Raw genomic sequence first — 16,990 nt, 5'->3', positions numbered from 1 at the left:
TCACCGGGCACCACTGAGAAGAACCTGGCCCCATCCTCTTGACACCTGCCCTTTAGATATTGCTCAGCATTGATGAGGTCCCCTCTCAGTCTTCTTTTCTCCAGGCTGAACAGGCCCAGGTCTCTCAGCCTTTCCTCATCAAAGAGATGCTCCAGGCCCTTGACCATCTTCGTAGCCTTTGCTGGTCTCTTTCCAGTAGTTCCCTGTCCTTCTTGAACACTCAGACATTTTTGGTGATCGTAAAAAAGCATTGTTTTTTCCAACCCCCAAAATCATCAGCAACACTTTTCACAGGCTATTTTTTATTTCCTCTACCAGAAGAGGAACTGGTTTTGATCTGCTTTCCCAGGAAGAACAACCTGACATAGTTGAAGGTGTCCCCACTCATGGGAGTGGGAGTTGGACTAGATGGCCTTTAAAGGTCTCTTCCAACCCAAACAACACTATGATACTATGACATTACTGCAGGTAGCGTAATGCCAACTGAAGGACCTGAACATATGGAGTAATTGTGGTGAAGATGTCAGCTTCATCATGAGATGAAGTATCTCGATGAGCTGGGCAGAAAAGTGGCTGAGTTAACATCCACTGAGGTGACCAGCTCTTTGGGTGCGAGATCAGCTTCCTCCTTCCCTACCCAGAGACCCTGGCAGTCTGTGCAGAGGTGGCACAAGGCCAGTGAGCTGCAGAGCTCTGCTACATCCACCAGTCCTCCAACCATCCCCTTCCCATTGCTGGGCAGAGCAGCAGCTTCAGGCTGGGACAGTGCAGCATTTTGCTGCTTGGTATTTGTGGGCTGAGGGGGATGGGTGTAAGGAGAAGAAGGGTCAAGAAGATCAGCTCGAATTCATTCTACTTGTGCACAGACTGAACAGAGCCATTTTATTGAGTAGGAAAGGCACAGCAATGATTTTTCTGCTGTCCTCTCTTTTGCTAACCCATGACCAAGTTCAAGTATCTAGAAAAATCATGACATTAAAGTAAAATCATGGCACTTAATTCCCTCCCCCCCCCCCCCCCCTTTCTTTTTTTCAGAAAAAGATTCTTTTCACTGGCATTTGCTTTCTTGGCCTTCGGTTTACAGACTTTTTTCTGCAACTGGGTAGGCCTGAAACGTTTTTATCGTGAAATGTTAGAGCCTAGTGCAAACTAAAACATCCAAAAGCTGGGGCTGACAGACACCCTCCTCCCTGCTGTTATTGTGACTTTTACCACAAGTCTTGCAAGTGTTGGCAGTGCTACCTGCAATTTATCTGTGTCTGTCTTTTGCATGATGGTTGTTAATGCACATCTCCACCAGGCTTGAGAGATCCTCCAGGTAGAATTCTTCATCACCAATTTTCTGCTTAGCCAAGGGTACTCTTTATTCCACTTCTCTGTTACTATGATGCTCTCTAAGATGTATCCTATTGCTGTCATAAGCTGGTTTTAGCCATTAATTAGAAGTCCCATCAGATGCTGAGAGATACTCTGGTCTTTATTGCTTTATGTCCCATTGCTGTGACTTGGATTCCCCAAAGAGATTTTTCCTTTCAGCTGCTAAATCATTTCTCCACTGCTTAAAATTCAAGTGTCTTCTCAGGCATATGTGCTTTTAAATCATTACAGATAGGTCTTGGGAAAGGTCCGTTCAGCACAGCACAGTCGTATCTCATAAAAATAGAACAAATGAATGTGGTGGAAAAAGCCTCTGCACTCAGAAGGTGGCCTTTTTTTGGTCTTTTGTCTTTGTAGCACACAAATCACATATTTTGGGGAAACACCTTACGCTCTTGCCTTAAAATCTAGGAAATATTTCTCTTCTTGTGTCTTTATACCTCACAACAAGACCTCTGATGTTTCTTCATCTCTAGGTAATAAGCTCGGTTGGCTTCTGGGTAGGTGACTTTGGAGAGTGGCAGCTTGTAGATGGCAGAGTTGTTTGTGGTTATTAACAGGAAGGTCAGCGCAGACAAGCAAAAGGACCAGGTCCCTGATGGCAACCCAAACTGCAAAGAAAAATACAAACCACCTATTTACTATGTGACTTTCTTTCACTTGACCCCTCCAACCCTTGAACAAAACTGGGCAGCTTGGAACAAGCATTCTCAAGGAAGTCTTGACTTGGACTTAGTTTTTCGTGGAGTCTCTCCCTGGGGAGGCACAAATTCTTTGAGATCTAGTAATTGTGCATTAAACTGCAACATCTACCAGCTCTGGCAAGAAGGCTGCCTTCACTTTGTGCATCTGCAGTGGTCTTGGGTGGGGATGAGACAGGACTGGATACCAGAACATTCAGCTTTTCCCTGGGCTCTGTCACTGACTGCCTTTTGGCACTTGGGCACAGCAGTTAAACCAAATTTGAGGTCTCTTTACACGTGTGGAGGGCCCTTTTCCCAATCAGTTCTGGCACAGAGTGTAGAGATATCATTATCTCAGAGGTGGTGAGGCCTGAGCTGTGGAAGTCCATTCAAGCTCTGAGGATGAAAAGTGGCAACAGTTGTTGGTGACATTTTTCAGTGGGAACCACATCGACCCCCCTGGACAGGCTGCGTCCCCTTTCCCAGACCAGTTCTGAACTGTTCTCTGAGTTTTGGTGTTTTGCCTCACAAGGCAGGAAAATACGCAATTTTCAAACTTGTCTTTGGAAAAATGACCTTGGTTCATTCACTACTTACCACAGACAACATGGTCATCACTGTTGCTCCCAGGTAGGCACTGAAGAGCGCTGTGAGAAAGAAAGGTAGTTGCTGGTGAGTTTATTTGCTCATGGAGGAGACCAGCAAGGACAAACATCTCTCACACGCCTTGGGCAGCTCAACCAATGCTTATGACCATCCCTGGACAGCCCCCTCTTAAAGCCCTTCCCTTTGCACTGTGTCCCCTCCAACCTGGAGCTCATGGAAAGGACAAAACAAAACAAAAAAAAAAAAAAGAAAAAGAACTGGAATGATGAAAAATGTGACAATGGAAATAGAAGCTTTTGAAAAATGCACCGGTGTGGAAAGTATGTAGCTTGATGGATGGGGTTAAATAGGAAAATAACCCTTCCACCCCCATCTCCCCTGCCTCTGGGGCTAGCAGGTGGGTCAATGAGATACAAAGCTAAATCTTTTTTATATGAGCACTGAATGAGCAATAGCTTCACTCCCAGCTCATTGCGATATTGAAATTTCATGTGGAATTGCCTTATAAATAATTCTTCAATCATTCTGTGTTTCCATTTCAATAGACTGGGGAAACTGTACTGCCTAACTACAGACGTGGGCTGATCTTGAGCTCCAGTTTTCTCAAAGTTTAGATATGTCATTTTCCACAAAAGGAATTTGACCTGGTGTCCTATGATTGGAAAAAACAATATGACTCATCCAGCAATGTTGAGCAAATACAACTAGTGCCTCAAAACTGGGCGTCTAATTTCAATCAGTGTCCACTGATGGCATCTCTTCCTTTGAATACAACTCTTGGTTGAAAGCAAAAGCAACACCTTTTATTTTTTTGTCAGGGGACTTTGGAGCAATGGCTCTGACATCCGGCTCCATCGCTCGTCAGTCTCGCCCAGGTCCACCTGCCCACCTGGAGGTGGCCATCTGGCTTCAGCCCACCTCCGGTGTCAACGCGTCGTGTCTCACTTCAAAAGAAAACCTGGCAGTAGCCAAAAATCCCTCGGGTACGTACCACAGGCAATTGCCAGCAGATGTGTCTGCCAGGTGAAAGCGTAGAACATGCCCCCGATGGCAATGCAGGAGAGGGAGCTGTTGTAGCCCCACAACCCGGAGTAGATTGTGCTGAAAGGTGTCGCTAAGCTCAGTGCTGCAAAATAAGTCAAAGAAGTGTCATTCCTTGGCCAAAGAGATTAAAGCAGCTAGAAATGGCATGAATTCAACTTTTTTAGGGCTCTAGCCTGCATAGGTACATTCAGTTCCTATTTTGCAATCGTGTTGCTACAGTGTAAGAGTAAAGCCTTTTTAATCTGATGCAATCGTGGCAGAATTTCCCTGGTGCTGCTGGGCTGAATTGGGCCGTACGTTTTCAGCAGAAGATATATGAGTGAATGAGCGTGTACGTGGACTCTAAATGCATCCCTGAGGCCTGCACATTCAGACTGATGACTATGGTTTTTATTAAGCTGCTTCTAAAAACATCAGAATATATCCAGAAATGAAGTATTTCATGATAAAAATTCATTTCAGCCCCAAATACGCTTCCTTCTTCTGAAGATTTTTCATCATCATAAAGTGAAGTAAGAGAATGGGAAAGTCAATCAAAAGAATTCTTATAACTTAACAATATATATATATGCATTTTTTTTCAAGCAGTTATTCTCCAGTGAAAGAAACATTTGTGACTGTAAATGTTCCACTCATTGCAGTTCCTCTTTTATTCTCCATGCTTTTATATAAATCTGTGACACAAGTCAAACCCTTACCTGCCAGCATCCCCACTGCTGATCCAATTGTCGCATGCAGACAAATGAGTGGAGAAGAGATAAATAAAGCAATCAGGAAGATTCCCCCTGTCCAGGGATTATCACAGCCATAAACCTGACCCACCCCGACCAGAGTGGATTGCAGGAGCTGCGGGAATTTAAAAAACAAACAAGCAAGCAATAATTTAATTTTTTGATCAGCTTTGTAATTTCTTTTTTTTTTTTTTTAAACCTATTTTTCTTGGCCAAGTTCATGTTGAGCATTTGTTGCATGCAGTGTCTCTTTCTGGACTGTAAGTGGAAAATTTGGGCTCTTCTTAGGAGACAGCAGGGCATTTCCACAGGGTTTCCCCTTGAACAAATATGAATCATGCCTTGTTCCTAACCATGAGCTCCTTGGGTGAGTTTTTGCTCTAATATCAACTGCAGATGTCTTTTGTGGAAGGTTGCTCGTCATCTTTACATGTGCTGCTGACTTGGCCATTTTTGCATGCCATTATGGACCATGACAGTGAATCTAGGAAATGGAAGTGCTTTTGGTAGATGATGCCTTTGAGAAGATATTCACCTCTGAGTGGGCAGATCCGAAGATGAAATGGCCAATAATGGCTTGGCCAGAATTACAAGAATTTACTCAGGTAAGACTATGTCCCTGATCTGCTTATATATCTGAAACTCCCATGGATTCACTAGCAACATGACTGAGGGTTGGTGGGACAGAGCCCAACTTGGTCACAGCTTAGAGATAATTTTGAGACACTTTTCGTCAAAATGTTATCTTCCTCTGCATGGAACAGCCCATTTGTGGTCCCCATAAAATTAGACTCCATGGTAAGTGTTCTTTGAGAAATGTCACTTGTGTGGATTGCTATTTAGTGTCAATTAACTTCCTTTTCTTAATCACTCCCTGGGAAACACTCAAAATAGTCCTCTGAGCCTTAGGAGAAAGCTATTACTCTACTATCTAAGTTGTTTACAGTGCTATGCAGGAGAACAAATTTTTCATTGGAAAGGTCCCACTTGAATATTAACTCAAAATATGGGGGCACGTGCCCGCACCCATATTTGTAACCATTCTTTCCACAGTGATATCTGCTTGCTCATTTCTAATCAGAGAGGTGCATTTCTGAATCAGTGCATTTTTGATCACTGCATTTTTGAAAACACAGCTCTCTATACATGGAAACCAAAATCAACCTGTGAGTTAACTGGTAGCCTCAGCATAATCTTATCTAAGAGGCACTAATCAGTATACATACTGTAATGGATAATTAGATTCTAGAGGGTCTTTGAAGATTATAATTTAGATCCAACTAAATAAAGGAAAGATACCCCAAAATTTCTTATTTTCAAGCTATCAAAAATGTCAATTCCTAGAGTAAACCTTTACGTTTTGGGTAATAGCTCTCTTATAAATGCAATTTTGCATTGCTAGGCCATAATGCAGGAACATAAAGGAAGATAATATGACTGTGTAGTGGTTTTCTTTGTAAATGGAGAAGGCAGTTATCTGTAGGGCACCAGGGCATCCTACCATTGGCATTTCAGCATCCGTCCAGGTGATGTTTGGTGTTGCTGTTGCAGGCTGAATGACGGTTGTAGGGAAGTAGAGGTTATGGGGTCCTGATGCAGCCAGATAGAGGGTCAAGGCCAAGTTGAAAGGCAAGGTGAAAACAGGCAGATCCCACTTACAGAAGACTGAGCTCAAAGCGCTGGTGAAAACAGGGCTGAAAGAAGAACAAAAATGGACCCACTAACAGCTTGTCAGCTAGGCAAAAAAAAAAAAAAAACCCAACATAAAAAACAATAGCAGGAAATTTACTCTATTTTTAAAAAATAATCTGTTTGTTTTCCTCAACCTTTCTGATAAAATCAGATATGCTAGTGTCACTTGGTAAATTTTCTACCCTTCTCAGGGAGGTTAACAATGTACAGATTCCTGTCATGTTATACAATATATGAGGTAAATTTGATGAATAAATGGTGACCGTGAGGGAGCCAAGATCCTCCACTCACATGGAGGACCAGTGATTTAATGGAGTTATTCCTCAACTCAGTCTCAGTGGTTTGTTGTTGTTGTTTTAGATTATTTTTTTTATTAGTACTGGAAGTAGACTGAATTTAGGACAGCCAGGTCTGAGTGAACTGTGTGTCTTTGTCCAAACTTATGGATCAGAAGTAATGGCTGACATCAAAGTTGTGCTTGTTAAAGTGAGTATAACACTACATGAACTGCAGGCAGAGAGATGATATGCTTAGTTTAGCAATCTCCAACTAGACATTTGGGGTTGAGAGATCAGCCTTCAAATTTTTTGCTGTCCAAATACCCAGCAGATTATGGTGTCATTTATACGAATATAGTATTATTAGTTGTTTGTTTTGATTAGCATCAACCGTCATGTCTTGTGACCACTGAAAAGGTTGTGTGCCTGCAGAGGTAAATTTTCATGACGTTTTTATATGGTGGCTTAAATAGATGAAACAGTTGTGGTTGATGGTGGTAAGGAATGCTTAAAATAGTTTTCCTCTTGAGACAGAAATGAATTGATGCATAGCAGCAATATGGCTAACATTTAGGGCATTGAATTACATACGTTCAGCCATCAATTTTCCTTTTCCCCGTTGGGTTTATTTGTGATTATGTGGGTATTTTATTCATTTCAGGATTACGTTTGAGTTTAAAAGTGCAAATAATGATACAGATTTAGTAGCACATATGTGCCAGTTGTACTTCTTTTCTATTGTAGTCCATATAGTGCGTAAAACCACAACAGCTCAGCCTCAGTGTGGAGCTGGAATAAGAAGCAGAGGAGCCATCTGACTTACCAGGTCATGGACACCAGCACTACAGGCAGCAGAAGCCACCAGTGGTAATCTCCCTTAGCAGAGAAGACGGCCATGAGCAGCCCCACCAAGACCCCGTTATAGCCATGCAGGCCGGCTGCTATGGCTGACCTGTGTGAAGGAAAAAACCATCTTGAAACCTTCTTCCCTGCGAGTGCTTTGCTGTCATCACATCCTCCCTCCCCATACAATCGTGACTTTGTGTGGTAATGACCTGCCAAGGCTCATGCATCAACCTTCCATTTCACAACACTTAGGATCATAGGATCGTCTAGGTTGGAAGAGACCCTTGGGATCATTGAGTCCAACCATCTACCCTACTCTACAAAGTCCTCCCCTACACCATATGCTCCAACACCACATCTAAACGGCTCTTAAACACATCCAGGGATGGTGACTCAACCGCCTCCCTGGGCAGCCTATTCCAATGCCCGACCACTCTTTCTGTGAAAAATTCTCTCCTAATGTTCAGTCTAAACCTACCCTGTTGGAGCTCGAAGCCATTCCCTCTCGTTCTGTCATTAATTACCTGTGAGAAGAGACCAGCACAAACCTCTCTACCTCTCTATAGCTTGAGTCCCAGGTCCTCTCAGCAACTACCCTTTCTGCAGTCATGTCCCTTTGCATCACATGCAGGTGGTGAGAAGATCTGTCTGGTCCTACCAGACCAGATACATACCCCATGGAGGCTAGACACATGCTTTTAATCCATGTTGCTTGTTTAGCACATTAAGTCAGCATTGAAATCATCTGGTCTGGTCTCGAAGGGAGAAAGGATGTACTTACCTGTCCTGACCCAGAATAAGTGCTGTTAAAGTTGAGACAACTGTTCCTAAACAGCCCGTGAGTGTCCACCACGGGTTCTGCACCAGGAAACCAGCAACTACAATAAGCCCACTGAGGGGATTGTTGACAAACATCACCTGGGATATCCCACGCAGCACCCAGTCAATAAACTGTATCATGAGAGGTTTATCTGAAAGAGATCAAATTAAAGAATAACAAAAAAATAATCCCCTAAAATCTGCAGATGATACTGATTCAGGATGGGTTTTTTTTTTTTTTTTTTTGAAACTCAGGAAGAATTTTGGCAGTGGAACTTGGCAGCACAACTGAAGCAATTAATCAACAAGGCTGTAAAACCTGACTGGGATTTATTGTGGTCTACACTGAAGTCTTGCAGCTGAAGAGCTGAGATGAATGGTGTGGTTGCCAGAGTCCCCTGTTATAAAGCACCCTGAACTGGTTTCATATGAACCAGCTAATTTATGATGTCTGTGCCTCAGATGGCAAACCGTGTGTGTAGCCCGTTGCTGATTTATTATGGGGACCAAACACACCTATCTATGTGTAATTTAACTTCACAGTGGCATTAGGCTTGACAGAAACTCCTCAGCTGAAAGGACAGGGAGGGTTATGAAGAATGGCAGAGCACAGAATAACCATTCCGGGTTATGTTCTGTGGGACTAAATTGGCTTTGTACATGGCATGTTGGGAGATAAATGTCATCTCAGTCATCCTCAAGATTTAAGCAATACCTGGATCTCTGCACAAAGCTGATTTTTTTCCTACAAAATGGAAATAAGTCAGGGCTGGGCTAGTTTCTGTAATACTTCAACTCAAATCATTTTATTAAGAAGTTAGTTGTTACTCCTTCTATGTAATTCTTCTTTGGAATCCTCTAATTAGTCATGATAAAGTAGCTTTACCTTTTAGCCAGGCTCCAAGTTCCTTCATGTCTCCAGTGATGTACCCGAGAGCTCTGCAGGTTCTCTTCCCTGCTTTGCTCAGTGGGTTCTGCTTTACTGGCTTTCTTTCCCCCTTGGTTTCTGTCTTGACATCAACACTGTTCTCCATGTTCATGTTCTGACCCTTTGGTAAAATTCAATGGGGGGAAAAAAAGGACAGATGATTACAATGCCTCTTATTGATCCCAGTTTATTCTCTCTACCACATGTTATTGCTCACCATATGGTATTTTGGAACCAGAAAGAGGAAAATCCTTACTTTGAACATCTGATTCTCATGTCTCCATTAGCACATACCTCCTTTAAGTGTTTTTAGAATCCTGAGATGTCCTTCTAGACATTCATGCAGTCATAGATTTGAAGTCCATAAGGAACCACTGAGCCTGGTGTCACAGTATTTTACCTGATTTTAACACCCTGCTCAGCTATACCATGTTTTCTAGAAATCAAGCAGCTCTTGATTTAAATAGTGACTTCAAGAAGAGCAAGATGACATGAGAGGACACTGGCTTCACAGAAGTTAAAGCTTACCTCAAGATTCAAATTGATAAAAGTTGAACACAGAAGGTGGTAGAAGCTGAACCACAATCTAGGAAGCTGCTTCAATGATTAAGTTTTCCCTGATGCTGCACCCATATTTCCAGTTTGAATTTATCGCTAAATGCCAACAATAATAGATATATTTCCAGTTTGAATTTATCGCTAAATACCATCAATAATAGATACCTAAAATTTGGATCTCTATGCAGTCACCTACTGGGATCAGCTCAACCTTTCTCATGAGCACGGTCTTAGCCTGGGGGTTGTTCATGATCCCTTACTCCATTACTCACATGCATACATACATTTTTTTTTTCTGTGTTGAATAGTACTTTTAGCTGCCCCATCTTTAGAAATAACCAGTACTGATTTAAGAGCTTGAAGGACAAATTCAGAGGGCTTGCTTTCCATTTGCTTTGGTCACGTTGGCTTCTTTTTTGTGCCAGCTGCCCAGTTGGGTGTTACGTTGTCTGCACTGGGCTTTGCTCTTCAGTGTAAGCCAAGATAGAAATCCTCAGGGACTAATGAAAAGATTCCTATTAAATTTAGCGGACACTAATATCGTGACTTAAATAAGATAGGAGAGTGTTATAGGCCAAAGAGAAATGTTTGGGGCAGCCACACGGGACTGGCAGAAACAGGGTGCCCTATGGGAGACATGCCCTTTGGATTAGGAGCTTCTGGAAAACCCTTTGGCACCTCATACAGCTCTAGACAGCTTCATACAGGCACGTGGAGTTACACTTAACTGTAAACACTGGAGTTTAAAACCAATGTCCTATAGCTAATTCATTATTTATTTCATCAAGTCCCACCATTAACCTAACACTACCAAAACCACCACTAAACCATGTCCCTCAGCACCACGTCTGCCCAGCTTTTAAATATCTCCAGGGACAGTGACACCAAAACTTCCCTGGGAGGCCTGTTCCAATGCTTCACAACTCTTTTGGTGAAGAAATTTTTCCTAATATCCATCCTAAACCTCCCTTGGTGCAACTTGAGGCCTTTTCTTCGTGTCCTAGTGCTGGTTACTTGGGAGAAGCGACTGACCCCTCCTGGCTACACCCTCCTTTCAGGGAGTTGGAGAGAGTGAGAAGGTCTCCCCTCAGCCTCCTTTTCTCCAGGCTGAACACCCCCAGCTCCCTCAGCTGCTCCTCACTAGACTTGGGCTCCAGAGCCCTCATCAGCTCTGTTGCCCTTGTTTAAAGGCATATTCTCATTATGAAGTCAGCAACTTTAAAACAACCAAACCTTTCCTGGAGTGTATTCACTTTCCGGAAGAGCCTCAGCTGCTCCTCACTAGACTTGTGCTCCAGAGCCCTCATCAGCTCTGTTGCCCTTGTTTAAAGGCATATTCTCATTATGAAGTCAGCAAATTTAAAACAACCAAACCTTTCCTGGAGTGTATTCACTTTCCGGAAGAGCAGGACTAATCCTTGGTAATTGTCAAGAAGAATGTCAGAGAATGTCAAAGAAAACATGAGCCAAGCTAGGCTGTTGAGTGAATACAGAAACAGAGCTGCTTCAGGTCTCACTGGTGAGTAACAACTTGTGCAAGAAGTAAAGAATTTAGGTTGTGAGTTGATAATCTAAATAAGATGATACAAGCATGTAATTATTGGAGTTAGTCCTTGACTCGCAACTTCACTAAAAGCCTTCTTGGCAGCTGGGGAAGAGAACCCACACTTCAGAACCACAGGTGCTGAGGACTTAAGCTAAAGCAGCTTCACCCCTGGGGATTACACTTGCAAGCCCAGACATGTGGTTAAGCAGCTCTGAGGCTTTGCGAGGGGAACAGCTAGTTAACGTACATCCTGGCCAATTTCTTAGTGTATGTTCTTGGAAGGCTGATGGTGATGCTTCAGGAAGTAGTAAATATTTGCACACATAACAAATAGACATTTTTCTGGAAGGGCCCTGCTAATGCAAGGGTCGGTTCCACACGACAGAGGCTGAAGACAGGACCAGTAGGTCAAAAAGTGTTGAATTTGACTTTGTGTAGGACACGAAAGGATGGAGCTTAACAAGAGGAGGAAGGATAAAAAAAGATGAGAATGTTTCTAGGCATGGTGTCTCGGTGCTGGAAGGCTTTTTCCTGGCTCAGTTATAATTCATTACCTTGATTCGTTAACCTTCGCTTTTCTCATATTTCATTCTGAAATAATGGAATAAGTGAATTGGTTGCACTTTCGGTTAAATCAAAATTTCCAGCCAAGATAAATGCTCTTCATTTGGTGAAAGTGCATTTACATTTTCAATTTAAAGAATCCTCCCCTTTATGAAGCTCAGGATTTCTCTGTTGCTAGTGCATGAAGCCAAGCACTGTTGTGTTTGTACGTACAGAGCAGTGCTGTGTGTCCTGTGGTAGCACGCACAATATGTTTCCCCACCTGCTGGGTGAGGAGCTGTTTGCACCACAGGATTCTGGAGGTGTTCTGCTGCACTGGATGTAATGGGATGTAATACTGATGTCATACAGGTGCTGGAGTCACTCTGGTTGATTTATACAGTGGAGAATAAAATGGGTCATGTTGGAGGCCCTAATTCATCAACGCTTTGAGTTGCTGTGCCATGGGAAGGCACTTAAGCACATACCTAAGGTAGTACTGCATGGTGCAAGTCTGAGACTGCAGAACTCCTTTGCTGTGTGTTTTCATGGACAGAAATGAAGTCAGCTTTGATGCACTTGGCACAGCAAAAAGACCAGGTGACCAGGTGAGTCACTTCCACCAACCTGACTTGTACTTCACCCCTGATGAAGGCTGCGTCAATGCCCTGCATACCTGTTCTTTCAGAATCAGAGTGCTTGGGGGGGGGTGATCACGGGCACCTTCTGGCCAGTGATCAAACTCATGTTCATTGTTTCCCTGTCCATAAGAGAGTGATGTGTCTCTCTAGAGGCAAATCACATGAACTTCAGTTCATCTTTCTGATCGGCTTATAAATGCTAAAGGGGAAGGAAACCATTACGAAACACCTCAGCACCTGCAGAGGAGCCTGGTACATAAAGGGTAGGCCAAGAGCACCCCTGGTTTCAGGTGGGGTCTTCACAACACCATAAAGACCCAGATCCAGCCCTGTTGGCTACCTCCTCTGTATGGAGGTTTGGAGGTCACTACAGATGTGGTGCTTGTCCCATCTGTCCAGAAACACAGAGGATGGAGGACTTGAACCACTTCTACTTAGTTGTCCAAAGAAAGTATAAAGAAGTAGTGAGCCACTTGGAAACCAGTACCAGCATAGAATTTTGGGGACATTTTAAATATTTTTTGGAATTTTAAGTAGCAGTAGTTGTCATATATACTCAGATTAATGAAATGCTAACACATTGCCTTTTTTTAGGGAGCAGACAATAGCAGCTATTTAAGAAAGGACAGAATACAAAAGGTATTTCATCACAAAATAATGGAGATGCTCCGAGAATTTCAAGACAGTGATGTCTGGTTTTTAATTCAAGCTGAAGTGTGCCTTTTCTGGGTGGGACTGCATGAAGGCCAGTCTTTTGAAGACCTGTTATTCAAGCTAAGGTAACATGGTTTTCAGTCAAAGTAAGCTTTTTTTCTTTTGGTGCACAAAGGAAGAAACTGTGAAAGGACTGTTCTGCTGGAACAGACTGCTTGGCTTCTGCAGGGTGGAAAGATTTTGAATTTAATATTTTTTTTTTTCTTATTTTTATTAGTCTGGGAAAGCGTTTTTTTGATCTCAGATTTTAAAGTAAAGGCTGTGTAAATCCTGTTGTCAGACACCCAGCTTGCAGCGTGCTGCCTGATCTCATGTGTGCTCTGGAGAGGTGCTCCAGCCAAGCGTTTGGTGGAAAAAGCACTGCGGGCTCCCAACGCCGGCGTGTAACCGGAGTGACATGGGAGCAGCAGCAGGACTCAGGCAGAGTGAGCCTGAATGTGAACTTCATCTCTATGGTGCCAGAACTGATTTGTGCTCTGCTGTGAGTGCAGAGGAGCTATTTGAAACTATTTTCCCATCGCGTGCTGTGGAAAGGGAAAGCTAGATTTGGGGGTCTGCTGCTTTTCCCCCGTGATTCCAGATATTCCCTGCCTCCCTTTGCCTGGTTACCTTCATGCTGTTGGATAATACCTCTCTGCCACCCTTGCTAGGGATGCTCACGTAAGCAAGAAGGAAAGTTTTGCAGCTAAAAGTATCTAAATACTTTTGTATCAGCCGTGAAATGGAAAACAGAAATAGTGTGAATAGAAAAGGAAAAAAAAGACATGTTTACCTTGCATGAGAATGAAATCATCACAGGGCCAAGAAGCTAATCTATTGCGAGTTTTTTTATCATCTCTTCAGCGTTAATAAATGACCCGTAGCAAAGCACTGATGTTATGCAACTTCATGTCTCCCTAAATGAATTTCTCTTTCCCTTGTGTACACTCCTTCCCTGTCACGCCATACCTACGGCATCTCGGTTGTGCCTCATTAAAGCTGCTGGGTAGCAGAACCGGTGCTGGTGCTGCACTCCTGCAACATCTGGCCTGCAAATACCTCTTTATTCACATGCTGAAGTGGACACAAGCCCTGTCACATATTCGTTGAGTTTTATACATGCTAAAAGCAGCGCTGTGCGTGCAGTTGGGAAAAAAACAGAGGCTTTTATTTGGCTAATTGTTTTAATACTCCTAGGTAATAGCTATTTCCGAGCTGGTGCCTGTGTTGCTAGGCATTGGGCTTTTAAACGCAGCAAAATTATCTAGTACTTTCTCTTCTTTCTGGAATTTTCCTCTCTCCCTGCCAAAATTCGAGTTACTCGGTAAATCAAGAGGATTTAAATTACCATGTGGTATTTGTTTGCCCGAGGAACTGCTACGGCACAATTGCAGCCTTTGTATCATGCATTCCCTGGATTGTTGCTGTGAAGTGTGCGGGCAACCAGCTCTGTGAACAGCCTGTTTTTAGAGGAATTCCAGCGCCCAAGTACAATAGGAGGAAAGGGCCAGATTCTCAGCGGCTCTGATTCCAGCAGAGCCTGTGTAATGTTACCGGGGGTTTAGTACAGCTGGGTAAGTAGAGTGTTATGTATAGGAAGGCACACAGGCACAGCCACGCTCCTCAAAACAAGAGAGATTGTAATGCACTTGACCCTCACTGAAAAAAACAAAGGTTCACGTTTTCCCACAGAAGACACATTTCGAAGCATTAGTTCAAAAGAAAAAAAAGCTCATCCCTCAGATTCAAATATTCATTAAGCCCATTCGCAATTCAATTTTCAAAGACCTGTCTCTTGGGGACAGAGAAATCCAGAGATACTATCACATTAACTGCATATTATTACTATCTGGGCATTTTTCATTTTGCAGAATAGAAAAGCAGTAAAAGGAGATGTTAAAGAGTTTCAGGTTTTTTTGTTTTTTTTTTTTTTGGTGTGTTTTTGTTTTTTTTTTTTTTGGTGTGTTTTTGTTTTTTTTTTTTTTGGTGTGTTTTTGTTTTTTTTTTTTTTGGTGTGTTTTTGTTTTTTTTTTTTTTGGTGTGTTTTTGTTTTTTTTTTTTTTGGTGTGTTTTTGTTTTTTTTTTTTTTGGTGTGTTTTTGTTTTTTTTTTTTTTGGTGTGTTTTTGTTTTTTTTTTTTTTGGTGTGTTTTTGTTTTTTTTTTTTTTGGTGTGTTTTTGTTTTTTTTTTTTTTGGTGTGTTTTTGTTTTTTTTTTTTTTCCCCCAGAGATTCAGCCAACTGGGCTAAGCAGTACTAATAAATCCTCACTCTGCTAGAAAACTCTCAATAATTGAAATTCTTATGGCATTCCCCAACCTCAGTGTTCCTCCCGAGCCTTTGCTGCTCTCACTCAGGAGGACTGTGCAAATGCTGTTCATCAGGAGTTTTGGGGGGTGGGAAGAAAGATCCAGGTAAGTCAGTAACAGGGTGCACATTCATTACTTATGAAAAGAAATGAAGAAAGTGCTCTTACCTTTTCGATGAGTTGGAGGGTGACTGTTGCTTTCCTGGCCAGGACAGAAGGAAAGCAGCACCAGAAGAGTGGGGAAAAAGAAAATGCCCCACCAGCTTATATATGCTAGCGTGGCTCCTGTCCTGATATTACTAATTAGTTCATTTCTCCTCCCACTTGGTGAGCTCCAAGCAAACATCAAGAAGGTTCCCTCTTGAGTTCCCCACCTTTCCTCTTGCTCTGTCCTTGGTGTCTTGCCAACAGCCTCTCCAAATGTCCTCTTCCCTGCTGGTTTTTTTTTTTTTTGGTGTGTTATTGTTTTTTAACTAACTCTCCTTTAACTCTGTCCTTTCTCCTTCTCCACAACTTAAAAGGAGGCAAGGCTTCAAAGCAGACTCTTGCTATAGCTGAGCTCGACCACTCCAGCGTTCCTCTCCTTACCCAAGACAGCTCAGCATCCTTCCTTCTCTAAAAATGAGCTGAGAATGTGCATTGTGGCATGTTGTGTCCAGCAGCCCGTTGAGTTTTCCTGTTTCTGGGTAGTTTTGCGAAGCACTATTCTGTTAACACACCGGCACAAAGGACCTGGTGACTTTCCATTGTTTAATTGCTTTTTATCAGTTATTTGAGAAATTCAAGGGGTAATTTTCCTTCTTCTTTTTTTTTTAAGTTGACCTCCCTGGCTTACTGGAGGCATCTGGACTATCAGAAGGGTGGCATTTTTGAGAGGTTTCTAAGGCTGTGAAATGGCTGTGAGAGGCAGAGAAGAGGCTGGAGAGGGAAGTCTGAAGAGAATGAATTCTGGGGGAAAGGGCACAGGAAAAGCTGGCAAACTTCAGGAACCTGTTAGACTAATGAGAGCATGGTTTAATTCCCTCTGGGACCTTTTGAGAGGGATGGTGTAGAGAAGCAATCCTGCACTTGAGCCGAGTGCTGGAGCAAGCGGTTGGCTGTTGAAGCAGAACCCATCCAGCTTCATGCCTTTGCTTCCTCCTGCCCTGTGGGAACAGGCTCAGCATCTCCGTCAGCTGGAGTGATGCCCTTCTCACTGTGTGCCTTCCCAGGGGACCTCTCTCTTGATGGAGACTTTTTCAACACGTGAGGGAGCCACAAGCTGCCATCCACTGACTTTGCACCCAGCAAGGGCATAGGTGTCTACCCCTGAGCTCTGGGGAACCACCTCATGCTGTGCAAAGCCAACATGCAGGGAACACTTAGAGGTGGCTAGCAAGTTGTGTCTGGATTTTGAGGGATGTGTGAAGGCCCCTTCATGCTGAGGACACCAGTGGCAGCTGGTGTTAGTGTCTGGCGCCTGAGTGGCACATCCTTGAGGAGAGCTGAATCCATGGCTTAACTCCTCAGCCGGTGAAGCTGGTTGATGCATTTCTTCTGCCTGCTGTGCCCTGTGGGCAGGTGGCTCTGAGAAGGTCCCCTGGCCTGAGCCCCGTGGTTGACATGGTCAGCAGAGGGGTTGGTGGCTGGATGCCCAGCAGACTTAGCAGCTGAGCTGCCCCAGAGAGATGCCAGGGTGATCCCTGACTCCGTTTGCCAAG

At 43.3% G+C, this 16,990-nt stretch overlaps 1 protein-coding gene across 1 annotated transcript; it reads right to left on the bottom strand.

The window, feature by feature from the left end:
- Positions 1-1,014: 1,014 nt before the first annotated feature.
- Positions 1,015-15,680, bottom strand: LOC106892311 (urea transporter 2-like). The gene is made up of 9 exons (XM_014949412.1): positions 15,459-15,680; positions 8,963-9,125; positions 8,039-8,228; positions 7,235-7,363; positions 5,943-6,135; positions 4,409-4,556; positions 3,658-3,792; positions 2,658-2,707; positions 1,015-1,988 (listed from the first exon to the last, which is right to left on the bottom strand). Exons 2-9 carry the CDS (start codon positions 9,114-9,116, stop codon positions 1,812-1,814), a joined length of 1,176 nt encoding a protein of 391 aa, XP_014804898.1. The 5' UTR covers positions 9,117-9,125; positions 15,459-15,680; the 3' UTR covers positions 1,015-1,811.
- Positions 15,681-16,990: the final 1,310 nt, after the last annotated feature.

The sequence above is a fragment of the Calidris pugnax genome, unplaced genomic scaffold (genome assembly GCF_001431845.1).
Source record: "Calidris pugnax isolate Ruff unplaced genomic scaffold, ASM143184v1 scaffold144, whole genome shotgun sequence".
Classification (NCBI taxonomy): domain Eukaryota; kingdom Metazoa; phylum Chordata; class Aves; order Charadriiformes; family Scolopacidae; genus Calidris; species Calidris pugnax.
This window is presented reverse-complemented; position numbering and strand designations above follow the sequence as displayed.

Bases quoted from the DNA above. Each gene is read 5' to 3' on its own strand.
- LOC106892311 (XM_014949412.1), bottom strand. From the start codon at position 9,116: ATGAACATGGAGAACAGTGTTGATGTCAAGACAGAAACCAAGGGGGAA. The intron at 7,364-8,038 runs GTAAGTACATCC...TCCTTCACACAG, and splicing joins CTTATTCTGGGTCAGGACAG to GTCAGCCATAGCAGCCGGCC. The intron at 2,708-3,657 runs GTACGTACCCGA...TCTTTCTCACAG, and splicing joins TCTGCTGGCAATTGCCTGTG to CGCTCTTCAGTGCCTACCTG.